At 40.9% G+C, this 26,492-nt stretch overlaps 1 protein-coding gene and 1 long non-coding RNA gene across 7 annotated transcripts; one reads left to right on the forward strand and one right to left on the reverse strand.

Moving 5' to 3' along the window:
- Nucleotides 1–8,983: 8,983 nt before the first annotated feature.
- gata2a (GATA binding protein 2a) lies at nt 8,984–26,279 on the forward strand. 6 transcript variants are annotated; one of them, XM_010881816.3, is made up of 6 exons: nt 8,984–9,329; nt 15,125–15,571; nt 16,482–17,054; nt 20,376–20,533; nt 24,300–24,425; nt 25,305–26,279. In XM_010881816.3, exons 2-6 carry the CDS (start codon nt 15,346–15,348, stop codon nt 25,602–25,604), a joined length of 1,383 nt encoding a protein of 460 aa, XP_010880118.1. In that variant the 5' UTR covers nt 8,984–9,329; nt 15,125–15,345; the 3' UTR covers nt 25,605–26,279. The 6 variants fall into 6 exon arrangements, with proteins under 6 accessions (XP_010880118.1, XP_010880119.1, XP_010880117.1 ...); XM_010881817.4 differs by lacking the exon at nt 8,984–9,329 and adding an exon at nt 14,819–14,898; XM_010881815.3 differs by lacking the exon at nt 8,984–9,329 and adding an exon at nt 14,825–14,972.
- On the reverse strand, nt 10,121–14,736 carry LOC109616824. The gene is made up of 4 exons (XR_002198103.2): nt 14,483–14,736; nt 12,196–12,306; nt 11,639–11,691; nt 10,121–11,530 (listed from the first exon to the last, which is right to left on the reverse strand). It is a non-coding gene; the product is annotated as an uncharacterized LOC109616824 (long non-coding RNA).
- Nucleotides 26,280–26,492: the final 213 nt, after the last annotated feature.

Consider the following 26,492-nt stretch of genomic DNA (forward strand, 5'->3'; position numbering starts at 1 on the left):
CTGTAGACAGACTGTAGGGGGCATGGTATATACCATACTGTAGACAGACTGTAGTGGGCATGGTCTGTACCATACTGTAGACAGACTGTAGTGGGCATGGTATATACCATAATGTAGACAGACTGTAGTGGGCATGGTCTATACCATACTGTAGACAGACTGTAGGGGGCATGGTCTACCATACTCAGACCCGCCTTAAGGTTTTTGTAGCCCCACCCCAACTCACACTAAAAATAATAAAATTTGTACTGGTCTATACAGCGCAAAATGTGTTAGTTTCTTTAGGGGGATACAACAGTGACTTGTCCCTATATGAGATGACCAAATCACTTGAGCCTACTTGACCATAAACACAACAGTCAGTGTAGAATATATGTGTGATGTCAGGTCAATGGTTTAGACTGTTTATCTATGTGTATGTGGTTCTGTAACAACAAAGCACAACAGTACAGACTGATTATGAACAAATAATAAGGAAAACACACTGCCTTGGCAGCATAGCCACTCCCTGGGCAGATACTCGCCATTACCAAGCTTGCGCTTGGAATGTGTCTTTGAGAAGAATCTTCTCTGGTGTTTGTGTTGGCGTTCTGAAGCAGAGAGGTTAGCTTCTCTGTTCTGGCACAATTCCGGTCCCATTTTCACCCAGTAAAGATGCACCTGTTCGTCAGTATTATTTTGGCCCCAGAGACCCGGTCAGTGCTTTTGGGGTCGTCATCCGACTCGTCCGTCCTGATCTTGCCCACTTGTCTCCTCCACTGTGATCCCCTTCGGTTGGATCTACCCGTGCTGTGAGGTCCTCTTCTCCTGGTGAGACAGGTAACGGGCCTCCGGTCTGTCCATCTCCGGTTGGCACTACGCTTATCCAGTCCTCGTCCTCAGCTTTTCCCGGTAACGTTAGCTGTCTGCTCGTCGTCCTCTCCACAAATGCTAACGTATGGTAACGTAGCATCATTGGTCACGTCAAAATTGGATCAATCAGCAGCCAGAATCATGAATATCAAGTGATGGACAGAAAATGTGACAAATTCCAAAACAATGTGATTTTTTATTGGCTCATGATAGGCCCCTCGTCTTCGTAGGCCCCTGGGTTTATGCCCCGGTAAGCCTGTGCATTAAGGCGGCCCTGACCATACTGCAGACAGACTGTAGGGAGCATGGTCTACCGTACTGTAGACAGACAATAGTGGGCATGGTCTACCGTACTGTAGACAGACAATAGTGGGCAAGGTCCACCGTACTGTAGACAGACAATAGTGGGCATGGTCTACCGTACTGTAGACAAACAATAGTGGGCATGGTCTACCATACTGTAGACAGACAGTAGTGAGACTAAGTTATTTGCTATGGCATTTGTGGTTCAAACAAAACAGCTGAGGTAAATGAATCCTTCTTACTGTCTAAGGACACAATTACATCTTGGTTTTCAGTATACTCAGCTATCCTAAACTAATTACATTCTGCAGAAGGTTGAGATCATTGTCATACTTATTCCTGAACTGCTGTATATTACAAAGTTGAATGTTTTGGTTATGTCCAGAATGTTGCATTAGGTCGTCATAATAACCTGCTAGTAATTGCTGACATGACCACCAAAAGACCCAAATCAGTGATGATTTTGTTGTTTTACACAAAAGCTCAATTTACACAAGGAGACCCATTCAGATATTTATGTTCACTAACTGCATATTTTGACAAATCATTTCAGCTCTTCAGACAATCGTTTGGTAAAAGATCAGAATTGAGCTGCTTGCCTGAGTGAACAGTGACAATCATTTAAAGCGTTACCTTGTAATATTTAGTGTGATTTACTGTATGTGGTTTGTTGATATGTGGCCAGTAGAAGGGAAGATTCGTTAGAGATGTTCTTTTCAGTTCTGGCCCAGCCTTGCTTTAGTAGCAGCCTATAGGGGATGAGATAACCGGTCATACCAGTGCTGCGGTTGAGCTGTTGGCCAGGCAAAATTCTGTTTAAACCGGAATCCACAAACTGAACTGTATCCTGATGTGGCGAACAGTGAAAGCTGAGAAACTGATGTGTGTGTGTGTGTGTCAGGGTGAGGGGACACCATGTGGTCGTTATGAGGTGAATATCATCTTTTTTTCCTGATGCAGAAACTTAGGCTATTGCTTTAAGTTATTTCTCTGAATAATTTAATGATAGTGCCGCGACACATCCACACAGACACACACAGACAGACACAGGCAGACACAGGCAGACACTATACCAAGGGACCAATCATTGTCAGAGAACAATATCCTGCACTGAAGACCCTTTGCAGTGGTTGCTCATAAATCACTCCAGCAGAGACGCTATCCAGTCTGTCCCTATTTTATTACACACACACACACACACAATCACAAAGCAAAAGGGTGAAGAGAGAAACTATGCATATTTGAAGTAAACCAATCCATACTTCAAGGGCTATAGCCCTCAGTACTCTGTGTCCAAATCCACAAATCCATCATCATACTTGAGTCAATTCCAATTTTCCTGATGATAATTTACCATAAGTGATGGTAATCTGTAGAGAATTGACTTTGGCCTACATGGCACAATAAATCATGGAAATCCAAATGATTCGACCAGGCCAAACCCACTCATTAGCAGGTCCCCGTTTCCAGTTGCATTCGAAATCATTAGCGAATACATCATCTCATGTTAAAATCTTTAGCTTGGCTGTGGAGAAATCCTGAATATTTTGGCTCCTCTTGACCTGGAAGCAAACGGAGATGGAGAGGTGACAACAGCAGCCTCTGTTCTGCAGCCCTCAGGCCGGTGTGCCGGCCATTCCACAGTGACAGGCCAGGGGGGTGGAGGGGTCTGCCCAGGGGCGGACGGGTCTGCCCTGGGGGAGGAGGATGAAGGCAGCCCGGTCGGGCTCCATGTCCTGTGCAGGTGGCAGGTGTGATTGTAGCGGGTGCAGGCGCGCGAGGGCGAAGAAGAGGAGCACAATGAGAAGGCCTGTGCCCCTCTCACAGCTGCAGAGGGTGGGGATGACCACTGCTGACAGGTAGATGGACAGACGGGGGGGCGGAAGGGAACAGAGAGAGAGAGAGAGAGAGTCCGCTGTACAGGTTGCGTTCGTCGGACTTCAAACGGAGGATTGTGTTGCGGGTGTGGAGAGACACATTCTTGTCTGGGTCTGGAGAGGGTGGGGACAGAGAGGGTATGGTGGGAGCGTGGAGAGGGGGGGGGGGTTCGGGATGGAAAGGTGGTGGTGTGGATGGTGAGAGTTGGGATGGAGAGGGTGGACTAGTGTGGGGATGAAGGAAAAGGTGGAAGAAACGGAAAGGGGTTGTGGTTGTGTCCCTGCCCTGCGTGTACTCTAGGATGTGTTCTCATTCAATGTTCGTATCTATGGTATGTGTCTTTATGTGGGAGTATCCGTGGTACAGTTATAAACTGGTTACCAACGCAATTTGAGTAGCAAAAAGTGATGTGATGTCATTCCCGTGGTGTAGTAATCATATACCACAGCTTTCAGCCAATCGGCAATCAGGATTCAAAACACCCATTTTATAAGAGTATTTATGCCAGAGTTTAAATCTGTGGTATACATGTCTATATGTCAGCGAGTCTCTTCTCTCCCTATGGATTTGTATCTGAGACAGTAATCCTCTTGCCATCCTCCCCTTGTGTGTAACTGTCCACAGCTCCCACTAAGACCGCCTGATCTCTGCCACAAGGCTTTCCATCAAAGCCCTGATGGTCATGCTTCTCAGGGGGAGTTTCCCCCAAAGCATCCCACTGGCTGATTCATCTGTAGGGGAAGTGAAGCAGGGACAGACCTGGCACTTGTGGTTCTTGTGTTATTCATGGCAGAGTAATGTGGTCTTTGAAACCCAGTGGAACATAGTTCAAAACAACATATATACACACACACACACACACACACACACACTTCCTTCTCTCTCTATCACTACTGATTAAAGTGACAGGGGCACTTCCCATTGGCTGTGAGAGTGGCCCTCTCCTTTCCAGGGCAGCCAATTTCCCCTTCTCTAGAACTGATAGGAAACTTTGATTGTCCACTGAGCTTAGGAGAGTAAAAAAAAAAAATTGCACTGACACTTCACATACAACTGTTTCATCTCTACAGTGCTCCTTATTCTCCACGCGTTCCCTTGCCACTCCACTGTTAACTCTTCATAGTCTCCTGGTACATTTTCTTACATCGGTAGCCAATGTGGATTTGTAACCTGGCCGACAGTTATGGCAGACAGGAAGTGTCACTGTGGTAACACCTGGTTCCTGCAACTCAACTTATTTACACCTCATGCAACCTGGTGGTCTGGCAGCTTGACCCATTCTCCTATTTCCCACAACCCACTTCAGCAAACGTACCATACAATGTGGCTGCGTGTACTCACTTGAGGAGTTGGAAGAAAAACATTTGAAGGAAATAGGTGGGTTTCAGAAGAAAGACCTAATGAGGATGAGAAGTGAAGAGTGGCGACGAACAGAAAGATAGGTGGACAAAAAAACATGTAGAGAGAAATGTGTTGAAAGAGGTAGAGCCACTAACAGGAAATGTCTCTCTCTCTCCCCACCCAGCGCTAGCCCTCCCAACACACTCTTCCTGTCAGGACTCCACTCTTCCTGTCCAGCCATTGGGAATCCCAGCTGGAACATTCCAGCTGTGCAATGGCCTTTTGTAGTTGCTCCCTCTTTATCTCGTTCACCCTCACTTGCTTTCACTCTCTCTTAAAGGTGCTGACTCTCTCAAAGCCTCTTAGTCCACTCTTTCATTGATACATGCATACATTACTGTACCTGCTCTCTCCCTCTCAAAATTTGATTTAAATCTGGAGATTGATTTGACAAGTCAAAAACCTTTGGGCCCTGAAGATCTCTGCAGGATTCTCTTCGGGACAAGACAGATACTGACAGTGACTCCAAAGGCAAACGCAAAGACTAGAATGAAGACTTGACATATACAGCTTACTTATGCTGGCACAGATGATGAAAAGAAAACACCTGACTAAACAGGAAACACCTGTCAAGCCAATTGTTCCAATCCTTTTGGTGCCCTGAAATAGAGGGACTGTGTATAAAAAGTGTTGTAATTTCTAATTGTCAAAACCAATATGTACATGTTTACCATCCAATATAAGATGAGGCTAAAAAAGATAAAAACTGAATATATAGTTTAACCTCTTCGTAATAGTAAAAGCTTTTGTAGTATAGAGTTGAAAGATTTATAAAAATGCTTACTGACCCATTAAAACCAGGGCAATGTGTCTCTACGTTAGAATCATTATTTGGTCACTAGGGGTCGCTACATAACAGTATATTGGGCATAGCAGTGCCCTGGCGCTATCGAGTTAGTAATGAGTCATAGCCTGAGTAACGTCCACGATTAGCTCGTGAGTGCCATGTTGTTCTCTCTTTACACACACAATACGTCACAGAAGGTCCTTGGTGATGTTGATACTTTGTGAGCAGGTACATGATAACAGCCATTAAGTTAATGACATAAAATGAAAAAGAACACCAATGCATATAGCCAATACGTGTGTGTGCACTGCAGGGCCAGGGTGAAAATACCAGGTTTCATGACTTTGTGTTTGACCTTTTTCGGAAAGAGAGCTAATCCCGGGATATAATAGACTCTGGTGCTGATATGGAAAACTGCTGCTCTGTTATCTTGGTTGGCTAGGAGACCATCAGAACACGAAGCGGGTGGAGATGCTCGTTATTAAAAGGGGAGTTTGTGTATATTGGAAAACGCGATTATTTTGCCACTCATAAATACTATATGTTCCATGCTCGATTATAAATGCCTAGACTCTGAGGGTTATGGTTACTGCAAAGCGCAGTCAATGGAGAACTGGATGTCGATGGCGTTACCGAAAAATCCACTTATAAGATATCGATAATAAAATTTGAAAGTAAAGGAATATTGGGCCCATACCAGACCAGGGTTGTAAGTAGCCCAAGCCTTCTTAGATCTATTCAGTGTACCTACACATAATACATAGGGAAATAATGATTTGAATGGCTCTGTTTTATTCTGGTGGTATGAAATACATTTATTACAGAATAAAAATAGCATGTAAAAACTGCAAAGACTGTCTATACAATAGCAGCAACATAATAATAACAGTAGTAATAGCCTACTAGCCATGTTATCATAATTGTTATTATTATTTGTTCTCTGTTCATTATCAGTTGTTAGTTATTATGTTTAATTGTGTTTAAATATTGCTGGTGATAGTTTATTATAGGCTATAAAGTAATAATCAGTACAAAAAGCTACATCTGAGACAAAAAAAACAAAACATTTAGCCTTCCACTTTACCAATGTAGAGACAACAACCGCGGGAACAGGATTAATCAGGCAGATAACCATCATATCACTTCACTGTGATGTATGTCTAATAGAGCGTGTATTGATATGTAAAGTGTGTGTACCAAAGGCCTACCCAATAAACTCACTCAAAAAACCCAATGGAGCTAATATTGGCTCTAACACGGCATCGCGTAAAACGTGTAAATATTTCTCATTCCCTACATCTATCTGTCTCTATCAGCCTGCAGGATCTTCCTCCCACAAATGATGCATTAGATGCATTGAATGTATTTGTTGTGCAAGTTTGAAAAGGCGGCGATAATCTGGGAGTAAGAGATAAGGAACACCAATTTATTCAGGGACACTTTGGACCCTGCTTCCATCCTCGGTCGGTGCTGACACCCCCAGCAGTTTGCTGATAACGATTAGGCCATTTATTATCTTCACAGAGAACAAAGATTGCCTAGTGCCGATGAAATATTACCCCTAGTAATAATCTGAAAAAGAAGGGCCCTGGAATCTAAAGCAGCATGCATATATAAATAATAACGTTTTTGCCAAGTGCAGTGCAGACACAAAACCCCTGCTGCAGAACATTGAAAATGATAAGAAAGCGACATAAATTATTATTATTGAAATGTTACGACTTTTGTTATTATTAAGATATTGAATATTATTAATATTATTATTAGTCGTTATAAATCCTTCAATTGTATTTGTTAAAATTATTTCGGATAACGCTGAACAATGAAGTTTGTATCATAAATACAGTTTGTCATCTGGTTCAACACACATATTTTGAAATGTTTGCATAGGCATAAGCATACGTTTCAAACTTTGGGCTAGATATGTGTAAACTGTGTGACATGTTATATTGCCGATCTAACTGTTTACATGAGAAGTGAGCCAGTTTATCAATAAATAGGTTACATTTTAGTACTAAAAAGTACTTATTTTATAAAAGGTACAACATTTAAATGGAATCTATGCGCTGATAAGCTTTCATCGATAGCGCGCTCAAATCAGGTGGCTTCTCTTTCCGCTGGACAGATCACAAGCTTCACGCTGTTCATACCTTTATTGATCTTTAACTAATTAGCATTCTAATTGACTTAATGCTGAGGGCATGTTACGAAATCCTTAACTTAGCTCAACCATTTTTTGTCAAGTGATGATAGCCTACCATCGTATAAATAAACTAAACGAGAAATAAACGGTGAAAATTATTTGTAATTAATCAGAATGTATCCTTTTTGTGCAACTTTTGTTCAAATCAAGATGGTCGTTTTTGTAATGGATTATGGCATGTCAATTAGGCCTGTCTAGTTAAGATACGTTGTCTTCAAGTGTTCCGTCACTAAGTCAGATTTAGTTGAAAATATAACAATTTGAAGAATAATACTTGCATTCACCAGATATTTAAAAGGTATGTTGTAGCTCTGGCTTATATGCATCAACTGTAGTATGGCGTCAACATCGACGACCTAACACACATTTCTAAACATTTTGAACCACGTAGCTTACTTTGCTTCTGTTTTTTTGCCACTTTGCGGTTTTCCTTCAAGATAACATAAAATACTAATAACAACGTTGACTTATTTTTTTATTATTATTTCAACTGCCTTTGAGGATGAAAATTAAACTAGTCCAATTCAATATCAGCTCTCTGTTGTTTTCATTTATTTCCCTATGCATGCATAAGCATTAAACTGAGGTCGTTGCTGAATTTTACATCTGTGATTTTAGGCATTGAAATAAATGCAATTAATTCTGTCAGAGTTCACTTTTTCTTTCTTTTCTTTATGCAAGCTTGGTTTTCTCCTTTTTGTGTGTGTGCACTCTAGGGGACACGAGCCCGGGATACAGCGGTCCTTGCGCCCTTGCACCTGCCTGGCTTCAGCCATAGCGCACGAGCCCAGGTCGCGTGCAGGAGATTTTGAGGCTTTGCATGTTTTAAAAGTTGGTGTTAATGTGTGGGACAGAGAAAAAAAGATAGGAGAAGGGAGGGTCGTCATGGTGTACCGTATTTCAATCAGAATGGGCGGGGAAGGAATTCATTACACCGGATTGCTGTTACCCAATTACTATGCATGTTGTTTTATATAGCTTTCTCGAGAGAACCTCATATAGCTTAATAAGTTGGCTAATATAATCGCACAAATCCGTCGCAAAAGTTTGTTTATAATAGATTCGAAAATTTGGCAGATATATCCAAGCCAAAGCGTTTTGATTTCAGCCTACTTTATATAGGCTAATGTATATATAATTCAGCAATACAAAATTAACTGTTTGATGCACTAAAGTAAATTGGATGAAAAAAGTGTATCATTGGGATGTTGTTATATCAGATGGCACCGGTTGGTTGATACTGACCTTAAACTAACGTTGTATAAGGAACTGTTCTGCCTTATGAAGTGTTCTTGGCATGATTAATTTTACAAGTAAACGGGTTTTAAGAATGAACACTAGAAAGCCTACCTTGTCCCCTCCTTCATAATATCAAAATGTCGAAATCCACGACCCGGAAGACACAACTGAGACAGGTTGATGCGCCATGCCAACACCTTTAGGTTGCACCAGCCATATATGATTTTTTTCTTCGTTTTCAGTGTAGTTGAAAAAAGGGGGAGTACGAAGCAGGGCAAAAAGGGAGAGAGAATTGGGGGAGGGAGAGAGAGAGAGAGAGGTCCAAAGGGGGAGGGAGAGGTTGCTTGCCTGCAGACCAAACTATTATGGGACGGAGCGATGTGGCTCAAGAGCAGCGCAGCATCACCAACAAACGCGGATTTAGTTTAAGGCAGTACAACTATTTTCATGACTAGTCTGTGAAAGAGCGCTTAACCGGAAAACGTGCGAGATAACTACACAGCCAGGCAGGTAAAACCGAGACCTGGCTATACCGCGGGTCTGAATATATATTCCTCTCCCAAACAGTGCAGGAGCAAGACTGCGTAGGTGTCCATCCAGCATACTGCTCGAAGAACAAGGATCAACTACAACATAGGCCTATAGGCTACGTGGAACCATCAAGTGGTAAGAGATATTCAAAATGTACTAACAGTATTGTCGGTAATTGAATTATTTAGAATGTAATCTCCATGCAGTGGATACGGTAAAATGTAAAATGCTAGTATACGCTGTCCAAGCCAAATGCAAGTCAAACATTATATTCATAATTTCGGCTACTGTAGGCTAGAATATATTTGCATCTTAATAATGCATCGTTGACAGCACACATTTTTAGGTTACAAAGAACCCTAGCACAGCACTCTGAGTGGCATGGAGTAACGGTGTTAGAATGTGGGAATAAAAAAATGACTTAACAGTGTATTCTGCGTAAACCGTTTATCACATGTTTATCATAGTTTAACATTTACAATAATTCGTTACGCAGTTAAAGCATCTAATCCAATTCTGCTGTTATCTTTTGAGATTACGTGCTTTAACGTATGCACTACCTAAAATAAGGTTACTGTGTTATCAGAAATGAATTGACACTATCCTATAACTATTTTCTATTATGTTGTTTAGATACAATTATATATATTATCACACAATGTGTTGCTTTGAACATGACGTAATCTGATAGGGATTGTACTCCCAAAGAAATACCTGACACAGCAAAGAGCATCGATTAGGTTATACAGTCTTTAGATTTCATTCTTCATGCTTAAACAGAGTTACAACATTATGGGTGGTAATAAGTTTTGAAATGAACAGATCTGGTATTTTTAGCATAATTATTTTTTAAACAATTAAAACTAAGTAAAATGTCATAATTTAAATCGTGAAAATGTAGATGGTTGTAGATTGTCATGGAATAATGCAGATCTTGGATAACCAATCATAGGTTTGAGATCAACGTCAGTGTTATATTGATATATGTCAGTATAACCATGTGTTTCCAAAGAATTAAGACTCCATCAACCCCCATTACACAGAAGAAATGACAACAGTTTAATGATCTCAGTTAGCTTCGACCGCAACTAAAGTAGCAACACATTAGCTTTAGTTGCAGAATGTAATATAGGTTTGCAGAAACGTTTATTACATCTAAACTCATCAGGCTCGGCAAAAACATGTGTATCGTCAACAAAGGTATGTGTATAAACTCTGTGGACACTTCTTAAGATCTAGGGCTTTGAATGTTTCCTCACTATCAACAAAGTGGATAAAAACCTTTTTCCCTCGATATAATTAACTTTTCTGTAAACTAATGCAGCATTACGCAATTAAAGATTAGCTAATATCTATCTGCTTTAGTTGCGTTCCAAGCTAGCCATGAAATTCAAAAGAGTCTGTGTTAATAGAGAAGTTGCATCACTAGTTTCAATTATGGTGTCCTTGAGGAGTTGGACATATTAAATAAATTTAAAAGTCCTATCCATTTGAATGCAAAAATTCATTTTGACCACTTGTGACTAGATTATTTCCTACAGATGGGCTATTATCTAGGGTGAGCAGATAGATTTTCTTACCTCATAAAATGTACTTACAATTTCACTTAAAACTCCACAAGTGCAGTATTTACATATCACCTATCAGTCCCCTCACACTCCCCCAACCTTTCTGTATGTGTGTGTGATCCAGGTTTTACAACACTTTTGTGAAACAGAAATCCTATTTCAGATTATTAAACCTGACAAATAGGTCCCCATTAGGTTTATTAGCTGGTCCAACTAGGGAAAAGTCTCTTATTTTTTAACCATGTAGATATTGTGATTGGGGCAAAAAAAATTAAATTAAGGTTGGTGTTAGAATTGGACTCACTTTTAGGTTTTGACATCTCAGGTTAGGTTTAGGGTAAGCCGGTAGTATTAGGTTAAGTTTAGGCATAAAGGCTAGGTTATGGAGGTTAGAGTGTGTGTTAAGATCAGAATTACGGTTAGGGGATGGTGATGGGGATCACGGAGTATCAGATTCATTGGACAGTCTCAATATTTGAAAGGCTGAATACGTCATATAACTTATTCAATTCAAACCTATGCCAGCTTCACAGAGTAAATGGATCAAGGTTTTTTTTAAAGCTGAAAAGGCATTGTTTTTAAATTCAGTGCTGGGTTTCGACTTTCACGAGGATGGGCTGTGTGCTGTGTTCATGTACCCCAGTGCCCAGCTTCCATCTAGTCATATGAGTGAAGGACAATAATGCATCAGTTGGTTTGTGTCTTTCTCTCCACTCTGATGACTCTCCCGCTGTGGCTGTTAATGAAAGTTGCTTCAGTGTTTTGTGACTTTAAGTTTTCACCCAAAAAATTAAGAAAAAAATCCAAATCAATATATTTCCTGAAATGTAAACATACTTTTACGAGGACAACCAAAGGGAGAGCAAAGAGGATTACCTTTTTTGATATTTGAAATTCCTGTTGCAACTCATTTGCTCTGTTGTAGAGGACTGCTGGGGAATTCAGCATTAGTCAACTGTACTATTCTTTTACACAATGTTGTATACATGTTTGAATCATTCGTTTCACTCCTGCTGTTGTGCCTCTGCGTTTAATGGATATGAATAGACATCAACATTGTAAATTGAGATTCATTCACACACCCAGTTAAACCATCAGCACTCTTCATGACGAAGGTAAATGTGACACATTACAATGCAGTTTATATATTTATCAAACATTACCTTTATAGTTCCTCATGAAGCAGATGAATGACAAATGGGAAAAAACATGAAACCTTGGTCAATATTCAGAAACAAGCACTGCTTACATAGGCTCATATTTTCCGTAAAATCTACTTATTTCCCTGGATTTAATTTAAATGTGTCTACTTAAATAATTTAATGAAGTGCTTTTACTTAAAACTCTAGGAGGTTACATATGTGATCGTCTGTCATTGGTTGCCTTCATTTTTGTTTACAGTGTAGGCAGCAAGGAAGAGTTAAGGTGCTCACCTCCAAGGGCTCAGTACTGCTCTGTAAGGATAGCACCCCTGTGAGACAATGCTGCTGTGTCCTTGAGAGAGGACCCCCCCTCCTCTGGGCCCAGGCGCATCCTCCTCCATCCTTTGTTCCAGTTCAGATACAAATGGGATTAATGAAGGTATAAATTACAGAGGGGTAAATCCTGCTGAGTAATCCATTTGGAAAACATGCAAAATAACAATGGAGAGGAATCTTTCTGGGCCTGACCCATCCAGTCCCAGACACACAGCCCACAGCCAGCTGCACCACAGAGCAGCACAGCACCAAGAACAGACACACAGCAGGCGTGAATTGGGAACAGTTGAGCATTTCACATTAAGGTTTTGTCAAGACAGTTGTCTCTATTCCTTTTGTTTTACATTTTAATGGATTCATCAATGTTTGGAGAGTTTTTTTTTTGCTTATTATTATTATTATTTAAATACCATGGACATTAAGTCTTAAAGGTTTTCAATGAAATATCTGTAAGGACTATTTCAATTGTACTTTAGACCTATGTATCAGAAAAAACACTGTTTGAAATCTAGGTTATTTGACCAGCTCTATGAATAACAACTGACAGAGTTGCAAATGATGTCAAAGATATTTCACCTATTTATAAAGACACATTTCTACTACACCTGTCATTTTCTGCAGCTTTTTGTCTCATCTGGGTGATTATGTAATTATAGAGATCCCTGGGTGTGTTAGGACCCCACATAGCCTAAACTAATTTGTTGATTTTAAGAGTTGACAAGCATAAGAGAGCTGAGCTCATCATGTCATGGCCCCTGGCCAGATGCCAATGACTGAATGTCAAGACTCTTACAAACACACACACAGAAATGTGTCTTTATAAATAGGTGAAATATCTTTGACATCATTTGCAACTCTGTCAGTTGTTATTCATAGAGCTGGTCAAATAACCTAGATTTCAAACAGTGTTTTTTCCCTGCAGAAATGCTCATTTTAAAAACCAAACTGTCTGAAGTCACTCACTAACATTAAAGATTTCATCCATCCCTTGTTGTGCAGGTTGAAAAGTGTTCCTAAGCATGTCATTATTTGACTTAGGCTTGTCCAAAACATCACTTTTTTTCCAGAATAAATTAAGCTTGGTTCTCGCTGATTATGAGGCTTTTTGGAACGATTATAAAGTTCATGCGCTGAGATTCTTTCCCATTTTCTGTGACGCTGTGACGTCAAGTCACGGCGTCAGAGAGGCGGCCAGTCTGGGCCCCGAGCTCCCTCCAATTATTGCCTGTCAATCACGCGTGGCGGACACACGCACGGCGCAGACACAATGCGCGCACATACATTTTTCTTTATTAAAAAGCAACAATTAAAAATTAATTGAATATGAATTATTATATCTGTGGTAGTGCACGAAATGCAACATTTGTACCACGTCTCGACTAACGAGTTTATCAGGGATGTTCTTTCCACCAATTATTTCGATCAGGTACAGCTCTATAGCTGCATGTACAAAGGTGGGCAGGATACACTGTTTCATCACATAATAATAAAACGCATATGAATTTTGAATATGCGTTCGCTTACATTATGAGAGCTTCCAGTATTTTCCTTATTTAAAAAATACGCATTGTTAATGGCATAATATCAAGAAAGAGCAGTTTTAGGACAAAGCTAGTTGTAAATGTGTAACTGGTGATAACCTACCTCTATCTACTTGTAGTGGAATAACCTGCTTGTATAAACCAGAGAGTGATTGTAAACAATTAAGAATTAACAGTGTCACTAATGGTCACCAATCGGTTTCAAGCAGGTGAGGCCTGACGCCCTGTCTGCACCTAAGTGAGAAAGGGACGACATTAACATTCAAAAAGTGTTTGATCGCTCTATCTCTAAGACAAAACCAGTGTTTTCACAGGAGGAATGTCGTGACTACTAATTAAAGACAATTAGGCGCTCACAACAATGCCCCCAATTTCGAGGTCATAAAAATGCTCCTCCCCATTTTCTGCGGTGCAGAATGTTGTGTTCGTTTTACTTGCCGTCTCGTGAAAAGTCACATTATGTTTTGTCTAACCCGCAAAAGCAGTTTAAAACGGCGATTGTTAAAAACAAGGCCTATGCAAAAGACAGCTTTAAGTTATTACATTTTGTGCATGATGCATTTACCCTGGCTAATTATGCATGTAGAAATATACCGCATAGTTGGTTTCATAGCATACACAATTGGCTTACAAGTCGAATGTAAGCTTTTAGCCTACTAGGTTTTCCAGATACGGGTAATGTAGTTGACTGTCAGGCTTACATTTATAGTTTCAATTTGCCTCCATCCGTCCGTCTGAGTCATGGTAAAAGAAGACATTATCAGCGGCCAATTGGTCTTTCTGTGAGCTTCACGAGAGAGAAAAGACCCCCGAGAAATTACACTGCTGATTGATATGTCTTTTAGTTTTTTGGTCCGGGGCATTACTGTTTGGAATAGAAATTGAAAGAGCATAGATACATGAGCCAATTGCAGCTATACTTATCTGTGATTGGCCTACAGGAGGTCACTGCTCTCCCGCGACTCCGCCCCGCTCGCTTGATATGGAATTTACTGGCGCCAGGCGCATCAGTGTAGGCTACAGACACATTAATGAGCGTGCGCTCGGGTACCACACGGATCAGAGATTAAAGTGTGTTTGAACAGCTGATCGTAGTCACAGAGCAAACTTTCAACAGGTAAAATACAGATATTTTGGAACGGAATAAGAAAGGATGGAATTATATGAGTAGAACATCGTGCAATGTAGCCTGTAAGTCGTTTTTATCCTTTATTTTTTCTAGACTGAATATATTTGGATTACAGCAATCCTATATTCTGCATACCTTTCATGCAGGAGTTGTGCAAACCGTGCTGGCACCATCCGCTATTAAATTAGATTATTTTTTTGTTGTTTAATTGCAGATGTCAGTAAGAGCAAAGACGGATCAAGGATTCCAATAAACTTTAAGAAGAAAGCTCAGATAACCCATCTGCATTACAACGTCAGTTCTTTCATCCATCCGTTGGGACTGGGAAAGTGCTTGAAGGAGAAGGACCACAGAAAAAGAACGCAGACATTATTTTGAGAAATATATATTGCTTTTTGGTTACATCTTGGATAAAGAAATCGACTTCTTATAGTTATGGAAGTCGCTGCGGATCAGTCTCGGTGGATGGCGCATCACCATGCCGTGCTAAATGGTCAGCACCCGGACTCGCATCACCACAGCCTGACCCACAACTACATGGAGCCTATGGCGCCGCTTTTGCCACCCGACGAAGTGGACGTGTTTTTGAACCATTTGGACTCTCAGGGGAACCCCTACTATGCTAACTCCCGGGCCAGGGTTACATACAGCCAGGCACATGGTAAGACCCGCTCAGCTATGTAACTGAATTGTATTTGTGTTCAATCAAAGTCTGCTTTAAATGTTTGCTTTAGCTAGGCCTAATTGTGTGAAGAATGCGTGATTACAAGATCATTTTCCAACAACCCTCTTGTTTGACTACGTTTTGGCCATAGCCATCTGTGTGAAGCGCAAAGACGTAGGCTCTGAAAAATAAAATGGCCAAACGGTGTAGAGTCCTTTATCAATGTATTTTTCCTTTATATTATTATATTTATTTATGCAATATTGTCCTCAACGTGTGAGCTTATATTATTAATTACAATAGTGTAACAAGTGGATATGTATGTCTGTATTTGGCGCACGCCATGGAATCATAAAACGAGAATTTCTAGCAAGAGGAAAGGGAAGTATGTCATTTAACCCCTCTCTGTTGGGGCAGGGGTTTCTAGAGGAGAGAGAGGCACTTCCCGGATATAAAATCAAAAGCGCAAAATTACTAATAACATTCTTTAGTCCAAGATCTGGAACTAAGCGACGAACAGGCTATGGCCGTAGGAAACTAGCGGTCCAGTCAAGGCCTCTACACAGGCCCTTTCTATACTCGTGGATCTTTTCTTCCTTACGCGCTTTTTATATTAGTAAATATTTTGACGTGGACATTTACATTAGTAAATATTTTGTGAAGTATGCTATGGCACGGGCTTCTGTAACCTAATTACGATGTTGCGGGTGCTTTTAAAATTGTGTGGATTTAAAAATGAGGCTATTTGATAACTTTGATAACCTTTCAAACCGTGGAAAACTCTATGTCGAGATTAAATTGTTTGGAATATAAATCAACGGGTGAGGAGACAGCATTTTCGCAGTATGATGGAAATGGACACAGCACTTTCTAAACAAAACCCTAATAGCCTATTTCTTATTTCCAGCTCGACTTGGGAGTCAGGTTTGCCGGCCACACCTCATACACAGCCCCGGCATTCCGTGGCTTGACAGCGGGAAGGCGGCCCTCTCTGCAGCTCACCACCATAACGCATGGGCGGTCAGCCACTTCAGCAAGCCCGGGCTGCATCCTGCTGGCTCCGGCTACCCCTGCAGTAGTAGCTCCAGCACTGCTCCGGTGTCTTCCCTCACCCCCGCGTCTCATTCCAGCCCACACCATCTCTACAGTTTCCCTCCTACGCCTCCCAAAGACGTATCGCCGGACCCCGGCCCTACTTCTCCAACATCCACTTCTACGAGAATGGAAGAAAAGGAGTCCCTCAAGTACCAAGTGTCACTGGCAGACGGAATGAAAATGGAGGGTTGCAGTCCTCTCCGCAACAGCCTGGCTTCGATGAGTGCCCAGACTCCAGCAACACATCACCCCATCCCGACATACCCATATTCTCTCCCAACACCACACGAATACAGCGGCAGCCTCTTCCATCCGGGTAGCCTGCTGGGTGGTTCTTCATCCAGCTTTACACCGAAGTGTAAAAGCAAAGCCCGGTCGTGCTCAGGTGAGTTTCACAGTTCTATTCAGAAAAGTCTGGTAGACTATATTTATTTCATTATATCGTGGCCTCCAACGGTGTGTGCTTGAATGTTTTGACAATATAAACAAGGCCCGTCACATTCACGGCTTATTACACCATATATAATTCTCGGTTAGTGTAAACATACTAGCGAATATTAGTGAATCTGATAATTAATTCAGATGAATTAATTTTAAGCAGAGAGCTTACACATGTTGATTTTATCTTCAAGAAATATATATTTTTTTTCTTAGGTTATTTTACCTGCAGCGGTTCTCTCCACCCCAAACCTGTCCAAGCGTCTCTTATCTCTGCTCAATCGCATTCGTCACCACTTGTAAACACTATCCACTTAAAAGGGTCACTTAAGGGAATTTAACATGAAACGACTAATCAGGGTCACCGATTACAAACGCAAATATTCAGGACCTGCTTGAACATGATTAAAAGCTTTTGAGTGGAGACAAGAAGTGATTTATCTTTATAGTGGGATAGAGATAGTTTAAAGAGTATTCTAAATATAATAATATTTAAATAAAAAATATGTACTGTGTTTTGCTTGGCATAGGCCTACCATAACGATATGTGACAGATTAAACCACTTTCATTACAATCTAGCTACTAACGGTGACAGTCACTGTGTCTAATTTAAAACCATATTAAGTAATTAATGTTTTCTTTTGATCTGGGCTGGCTAGGTGCTTTGAAATATATTCCACCAAGTCCTATCTTCCACTTGTTTTCTTTTAAATTTGGTCCTAACACTTAAAAATGCAAGAGTCACGACGCTCTGGCTCCTGCCATATCCGGTATACCTTGAGTGAACAAATCACGACCTCAGCCCCCGCCCGCTGTTCACCCCAATACTAACAAAGCACGGTCGGGACACGCCGTCACGGGCGACAGAGCCCTGCTGTTTGTGTTTTTAAACATGGACTTGGCCCAGTACGAGAGGTTGAGGGTGAATAAAGCCCCAGCCAGCCTACCTTAGATGAGAAGATGATTAATGACCGTATCATTGAACACAATATTAAAAATGTATAATATATTTATTAGGGTAATGTAATAAAACCGTTAGGGATAATACCAGCTGACGATCTCTTAAAAAGCACATCACACATCACAGAGCAATTAATACACAATAATTAACAGTTAATTATATAGTTAATGAAGCTAACACATGAGGCTGTTGGTAACTACATATATCATTGCATTTGCTCAGACATAAAGCTAATTATGTTCTAGGCCTGTTTCAAAAAATCCTGTTTCTGTCTGGAGTTTCTATATCAGCGTACATATTAGCAACAACTGTTCACTTCGATTATCACTACAGACGAAAGTGCTATTAATCTATCTGATGAATGCTGTTCACTAGTTTAATGTGTGGGTGTTAGATTTGTTTTGTAAATATTATCCACATATCTTTTGAAGGATTATTTATGGAAAGAGTGCCATAATTATCAACAAAGGGAAATGCAAAAGAAACGTGAATTTTATGAATCTCCAGCCACAGATTCATTATCAGTTTCCCAGACTAGACCTGCTGCTAGATACCCTCTGTCAGTTCCAAAGTCTCAATGGAGGTGTAATTGATTGTTGTATAATATTCCACAATATCTTATTTTGCGGTCAACACATACCTAATGACAGTGTAGTTTCCTGTTTAATAGCCAGCCCTCTCTCAGTAGGATTTCAAGTGTTCAGCTCTTATGACACTTCCCTGAATTACACAGCGATGTAACATCTTTTACATTTGCTGGAAGGCAGTGTTGGACTGGTAAAACAGGGATTGTGTCCAAAACTAAAAAATACACTTCAAAAGGATTGTTGAGATTGTATAGAGCCGATCCTTTTCTCTGGTTAGGGTGGGACTGTGGGTGTCGCTGACATTATAATAGGAATAAAAGCACAATGCTCTGGGGAGGGAGACGTGAATTAAACAAGGCCATTTTGGTTGAAGTTTACCAACGGCCCATTTGACTGAATCTCAGCACGATGACACAGTGGACCTGTGAGTGGAAAGGGAGAGGCAATGCCCACTGGTTCTCTGCAGCTACAGATGAGGGTGAGAAGGCTTGAGACCCAAACACAACAGGAAAAAAACTGTTGGGGTTCCCACTAAATGGGTCACAGTAGCTTTTAAGATACACACATCGAAACCTACAATGAAAGTGTTTGGTCAACAAATTCATAGGGCACTACCTAAGCACGCAGGCTGATTTGAAGTGATACCCAACCATTTTATGGCCATCTATTTGGTTGAGACCACAATGTGGTCAGACAAGCCCAGATCTAATACCACCTTAACCCCACCTGTGTCTCCTATAATGTTCGCCTGCTAATCTGATTAATTATGTAGTTCTAATTTAATGGTTTCTCACGTGTTTGGTGTCTCACGTGTCTCCGGTTTTTGGACACCTTTGGACAAGTCCTGGCTGTCTCTAGGCTCCTTACCCTGGATCACTTTACATACAGGTGTCTGTGTCCATGGCAATTCCCCCTGAACCAAACTGTATAGCAGACAGTCAAATGGTATTGTCATATATAATTGTCATAGGGTATTGTTGTGTTGTATTGGCGTATGGTATTGCCATATTGTCATAGGTTATTGTTATATTGTTTTGGTGCATGGGATTGCCATATTGTCATAGGATATTGTTATATTGTATTGGCATATGGTATTGCCATATTGTCATAGGTTAGTGTTAGATTGTTTTGGTGTATGGTATTGTCATAGGTTATTGTTAGATTGTTTTGGTGCATGGTATTGCCATATTGTCATAGGGTATTGTTATATTGTATTTCTGTATGGTATTGCCATATTGTCATAGGGTATTGTTATATTGTATTTCTGTATGGTATTGCCATATTGTCATAGGGTATTGTTATATTGTATTTCTGTATGGTATTGCCATATTGTCGTAGGGTATTGTTATATTGTATTTCTGTATGGTATTGCCATATTGTCATAGGGTATTGTTATATTGTATTTCTGTATGGTATTGCCATATTGTCATAGAGTATTGTTATATTGTATTTCTGTATGTTATTGCCATATTGTCATAGGGTATTGTCCTTAGCTTGGACACCTCCAGAATGGTAGGTGATGAGACCCTCTAGTTACACGTGCCTTGGCCTTTTCATTTAACTACTAATGAAGAGTGTCTCCAGTAGAATTGTTATTCCCTGGGTCTCCTCCTAGGACCCGACGGCCACTGTCTTCCACCAGAATCCGTTTCTGTTCAGCTTTCGATCGAGCGTGAACTTTTTAATTATATAAATGTCCCTGTGTCTTCCCTCCACCTGAATTCTGCTCAGAGGGGCGTGAATGTGTCAACTGCGGAGCCACCTCCACCCCCCTGTGGCGGCGGGACGGGACGGGCCACTACCTGTGCAACGCCTGCGGGCTTTACCACAAGATGAACGGCCAGAACCGACCCCTCATCAAGCCCAAACGCAGACTGGTAAGTCCCCGTCTCTCTCCCTTCTACCCTCCTATGTCTGAGAAGGGAGTCCCAAATAGAGCACAGAGCAGATACCGGGACAACAGGACAATTGTAGGAAAGTTATATTTTCCTTATGATCTTCCGGGCATTGTTGATCCTCCCACCTCCCGGTGATCCCCGTCACTGCCTGGTACAATACTGCTACTATTGCCATTGTCCCTGCTATCATTATTGCTGGTCATTCTGATACTGTCACTGATACCAGTACACACGCTGCCTACTTATCACCGCGCTGGACTTTTCCAGCGCGGTGACCAGATGCTTAGGATCAACACTTAGGGGAGAGTTAGTGTCTCCTTATTGTTTTTACATTCGGCATCGTAATAGTTTAAGAGACATATAGAATATAATGTTCATTGTTTAATTTTTTTACAAAGACATCTACGTACACATCGAGTATTTAAGGATGTGATATGTCCCAGGTGGTACTCAGAGTAAATGTAAACATGACAGTTAAAGAAAAATTGCTTTTTGCTTTTCTCTTGGTACCGCGAACGCCTGGTGGGGGGATCTGTATCGGGGGCTGTAGCAGTCAAAGTTAACATAACAACATTTAGGTTTGGTGTGTTTTGTGTATGTCTACATTCATCGGTTTAAAATCCACTTACACTTAAACTTCCTGGGACTGGAATATGGATTTAATGGACAAATTGTAAGGCCAAGACGAAACTGGTCTGTGAGATTCTTGATATGTTCAAGAAAGCTCAGACTCCATGTCATCAGATAGCACTTTGATATAACCTCTCTTTGGCACAAGTACACCCCCCCCCCCCCCGCAAATCTACGTCTTCAGTGTCATGCAGTCAGTTTTTCTCTTGTTGTGCTGCTTTAATGGACCTCTTCCTCTTCTTCTTCTCTCACTTGGCTTCTCAGTCAAGAACCTCAAGCGGGTTAGACTGCTGCTTGTTTTATGTTTGTGGATAAGATTTGATGATGTGTGTAACAACATCTTGAATTCAAATGAATGACACAGTGCAAAAATACTAAGCATATTATATAATGTGTGGCAGCATATAGAGACCCCAATGGATATGTACAGCACTCTTAAAGCAGTCCTAACAATCCTAAGTCTTTCTACTTTGGTTCGATCATCACAAAACCTTTAACTACAGTTTATCCTTGTTTCCTCCTCTACAGACTAAATTCAGTGATTGCCTCCTCCTTAATATTTGTTCACATTATTAAATGTAAGTAACATTTCATGACAGAGAAGGGTGGCTTTACTAACCCTTTAGCTCAACTAACCTCACATTCCCATACACTTCCCTGTTTTATGATTGACCAAAGATTTACTTTGTTTTATTTTCAATATTATTAACCATGATTTAGTTGTTATTACAAGTACTTTTTCCCTGAATGTATATGTTCCTTGTTATTTCGAAGATGTATGGTTTTGAAACATTATATTCTGATCTCTTTTAGATTGTCTAGGCCTATTGCATTTTTACTGTCAGTCATAAAGTCTGACATAAAATATTCAACCTTCCCATGAGGCTAAATTGTGAGAGGGTGTCTAAACTCTGATGCATATGAGGCTCATACATTTGAGAACTTCTGTGTAGTTCCAGACATTAACAAAGTTATATGTAGGCAACTGGATGTAAATATACATATTATCTAAATTAATTAGCAATATTTTGCCAGATATTTCCCCCCTTATTTTAATCTTAGAATACTTACTGTTGCAGGTTTTTTCTTTATAGCCTATAAACGATCCCATAAACATTTTATGAGCCACACATTTTTTGTAACCTATTCATAGATTAGATCTGAATACCTGTTTATTAGGTATTTCTCCGAATAAATCCACATACATCATATGAACATTTCAATCAACTTCACTGTAATTCACTTGTGTTTTTCAAACTAAATTAGTGATTTAATTTACAAGTGGCCTAACCCACGTGGTTGCTAAAATTGAAAGCAATAATAATAAAACGAATTGCAATGACGTTTTTTTCCTCTACTCTATTCTGTATTCCGTTAAAAGAAACGTCATGGAATCATGGATAGTGGCTAGTAGTACTATAGGGTTGGAATATGTCTTTTTAATAACGTCTTTCATAAATATTTTGTAACTCACTATAAGATGTATTATAGGCACTAGCTGTACAAGTATGTGAGCCTATAAGCGGGACAAGTAAGTAATGTTAACGCTGCTTGGTGTAAATAAGCCTAAACCCTAGGCATTTTTCCTTGGCTGCGCGCCTCTGCTTCTTTCTCCCGATGAGAAGTCCATTACGTTTTCCACGGGTCGGTCTGTGGCCGCAGCTTTGCATTTTCAGCTCAAGTGTTTTCAGAGTTCTGTTCAAAGGGCATCCAGTTGTTTCCTATCCGGATATCTGCCCGGGCCCGATAAGGAAGCCAGGCTCCCGGGTGTTTCCGCCTTCAACAAACCCGCTGCATTTTCTATGGCCTCGACAGGCCAGACTTTGACATACTGTAAAGCGATTATCACAACACTGTAGGACCCAGTTAAGTGTGAAGAGAGAGGGAGCGAACGTGAGGGGCGGGATGGTGGTGGTAGGGATTGGAAAATAAATGGATTTAAGCTCTTGGTCTCTTGTTTGTCGTATACTCGGTTGGCAGTGGCATGAACTTTATGCATCGGAATGCGATGCCTTTTCTGTTGTGTAATTATTATTATTAAATCTTTTTAAAATTCCATCTGCACTAGTTAATTTCTTTCATTCTGTATGTTTTGCACGAACTGACAAAACCTTTAATGAATTTGGCTAAAGGAAAAACATGCAGCATAAATGGCCTTAGGGTATTGTGATCCTAAATGTTTCTTATGTGAAGATTTGATCTCCGTTGGAAATAAAGTGCGTGGCATACAAGGCCCTCGTAAAGGCATTTAGTCCGGGTCGTTTGATTATCTGGATCAAGGGAGAATCATGGAAAGAGACGCCATACGTTATTAATGTGCCCTATCTAATTTCTTTATTAAATGAAATATGACAGCAGAAGGCGAAATGATACACGATAGAAATATTGCATTTCGGAGAAACAGCTTTTGCAGCATTGCACAAATTAGAAAATTTAATTAAGCTTCTATATAGCCTAAATCACAGAATAAATTTAATTAAATCAATACAGAGGTGACTTCATAAGTAATTTCACGAGTCTAAAAGGCGCTGGCTTTGATGTTATTTGTGGATGTAGCCCTGAGTGGAGGTCGGTTGGAGAACAGCCCACATAACAAAATCATAATTGTCATTATTACAAGTTAGTTATTAGTTATCTCTACAGTCTACGTGTCAATACCGTAGAGTGGTTTATTTGAGCGTGATAACGTGCGTGATAATGTAGCCTAGACTACTACTATAGAGTTGCATAGTTTTCCCACCTAGCTATCTTAAAATATATTTGCATTAGCAGTCGTTCTGGATAAGATCGTCTGCTAATGTAAATGTAAAATATTTTATAGGCGTAGGTCTGATTGATCTTTATGCAATACAATATTAGGCTATGTAAAACGGCATGTTTTTGGTTAGAAATATCCCAGGTTAAATTCCGAATGAACATTTGAAATGTAGCCTATAGGCCTGTTATGCCTTTGGCTACGTTTAAATGGACACGGGTAGTTCATTTCAATAATCATAAGTCATAATGCTCACTTTCATCTTTGACCTCTGTGGCCTAATCCAATCATCAAGTCATCCAACATTTAAATTGATTTATTAATTATGTATTTACGTTATGTGTTTTTCTTTTTCCTCAGTCCGCTGCGAGACGAGCTGGCACCTGCTGCGCTAACTGTCAGACCACCACCACCACCCTTTGGAGACGTAACGGCAATGGCGACCCGGTGTGCAACGCCTGCGGGCTCTACTACAAACTACACAACGTAAGTAGCCTAACCACTTACATAAACTGCGGAACGAGCTGGTCATGTGGGCGGACAGCTTTTATCGATTTAGGAGCTTGGGGAGAGGGAGAGTGAGACCAAGGACGCAAAACCTGCTTTCCCTGTCAAGCAGAACCCGCCGCTCGTTTTTTCTTTTTTATTAATCCATCTTTGTCTCAATGGGGGTGTTACTCCCAGGAGAGGCTGAAGGGTGGGACTGTCATTCAGGGGAACAGCGTCAGTTACATTGATGTGAATCGGTCTGCGAGTAGCCCTTTCAGGTTCAGCGTGGTTTCCAGTCCTCTTGTATTCATGTTCAGTGAGAGGTTTCTATTTGATTTTAAATAAGACAAAAGCACATACAATCTCATGCCTTTTAATGTGGCTTGATCATCCAATGCCTGTTAAATCTTTTGCTTAACATTCTTGGAACATCAGATTTTTTCTTCGTGTTAATTAATAAAGCAACGTTTTCCCATCTCGTTTTTTTGTTAACATTTTTCTAAGTTATCTGTTACTAAGGGCAGGAAATGCTCTTAAAAAACGTGAAGTTGTTTGACATGATATCAAAACTCCTACAACTGCAGCTCAATTCAATCAACTCAACAGCTTTCTCCAATGGTCAAATTTACTCTGACTTGTCTTGGGTTGGCCTAAAACAGTTACCACAAGACCACTTTCAAAGTGGCTTTCATTTTTCCCGAATTAAAAGAGTGCAGGCCAGGATGAATATCGTAATTAAATACATAATCATTGCTATGCCTGATCAGAATGAATTCCTCCAATTGTAGAGCGCACCTATGTACGCAATAATTACATTACTCAAGGCGTGTCTGACTTGTCCTTGGCTAACATCCCTGCTCCCTGGACTCTCCACAGGTCAACAGGCCAATGACCATGAAGAAGGAGGGCATACAGACACGCAACCGCAAAATGTCCAGCAAGTCCAAGAGGGGCAAGCGCTCCGGTGACGGCTACGACGAGCTGTCCAAATGCATGCACGACAAGTCCTCTCCCTTCGGCGGCGGGCCCGGGCTGGCTGGACACATGGCCCACATGGGTCACCTCCCACCCTTCAGCCACTCCGGACACATGCTGCCCACCCCCACGCCCATCCACCCCTCCTTCGGCCACCCCCACCACCACTCCGGACGGTCCCCGGCCTGGGCGGAGCACTGAAGCCCTTCCGGGCACACCGTGGCCCCACCCCGCTCCACGTCATCCCCCATCGCCGTGGGACCCCCTCGTGGGGAGGACTCTAACAGGGGCAATGGCTCACTGTCACCTGGACATGGTTTCACCTCATCGAGAGAATGGTGGAGAGGAGACGCGTCGAAGGGGAACGTGGTTGTGTCGAGTCGCTCCCTTGAAGAGTGTGGAACATCGTGGGTGCAAATAGGGACATTCATGGTCCTTTTGCCTTTTTTACTGAGTCACTTTGGTACCCCCCTCCGCCACCGTATTTCATTATAACCTCCCATGCTTTCGACAGACTGCTGACACCGTGGGTATGAGAGACTTTCTGAACCAGCCTCCCCCACACACACACACACACACACACACACCCACACACACACACACACACACACTTGCTGGAACACACCATGCATCCATCTGGTCCCCTGTTTCTTAAAGACTTTTTGGAAAACAGAAGCAAGCAAGCAGAAAGTTTAATTTACCTGTTATTATTGTCGTTATAATTGATGTTATAATTATTATGATAATTTATTTTCACTTTTCCTTGCTTTCTTCAGAACACACGGATATTGTTATTATTATAATTTCATTGTTATTATGTAAAGAAAAAAACACTGACTTATCTTAAACCAGACATTGTTCCTGAGCTGTATGTTTATATAATTTTTCCATCTCACAAAATAAAGGAAATAAAGTTTTAATACTAAATAACGTGACTGAGTGCATATCAATTCCTCAGTCTCTGAGCCTTTTTCTCCGTCTTCCAATTCACCTTACGTTCTGTTGGAGTGTCAAAGTTCTTTCCAGTGTCCGTGAAGAGTTCTGTATTTCTGCTATGTTTCTAAGTGATATCAGATGTAACGACGCCTG

Source organism: Esox lucius, chromosome 17, assembly GCF_011004845.1.
Source record: "Esox lucius isolate fEsoLuc1 chromosome 17, fEsoLuc1.pri, whole genome shotgun sequence".
NCBI classification, from domain to species: Eukaryota; Metazoa; Chordata; class Actinopteri; order Esociformes; family Esocidae; genus Esox; species Esox lucius.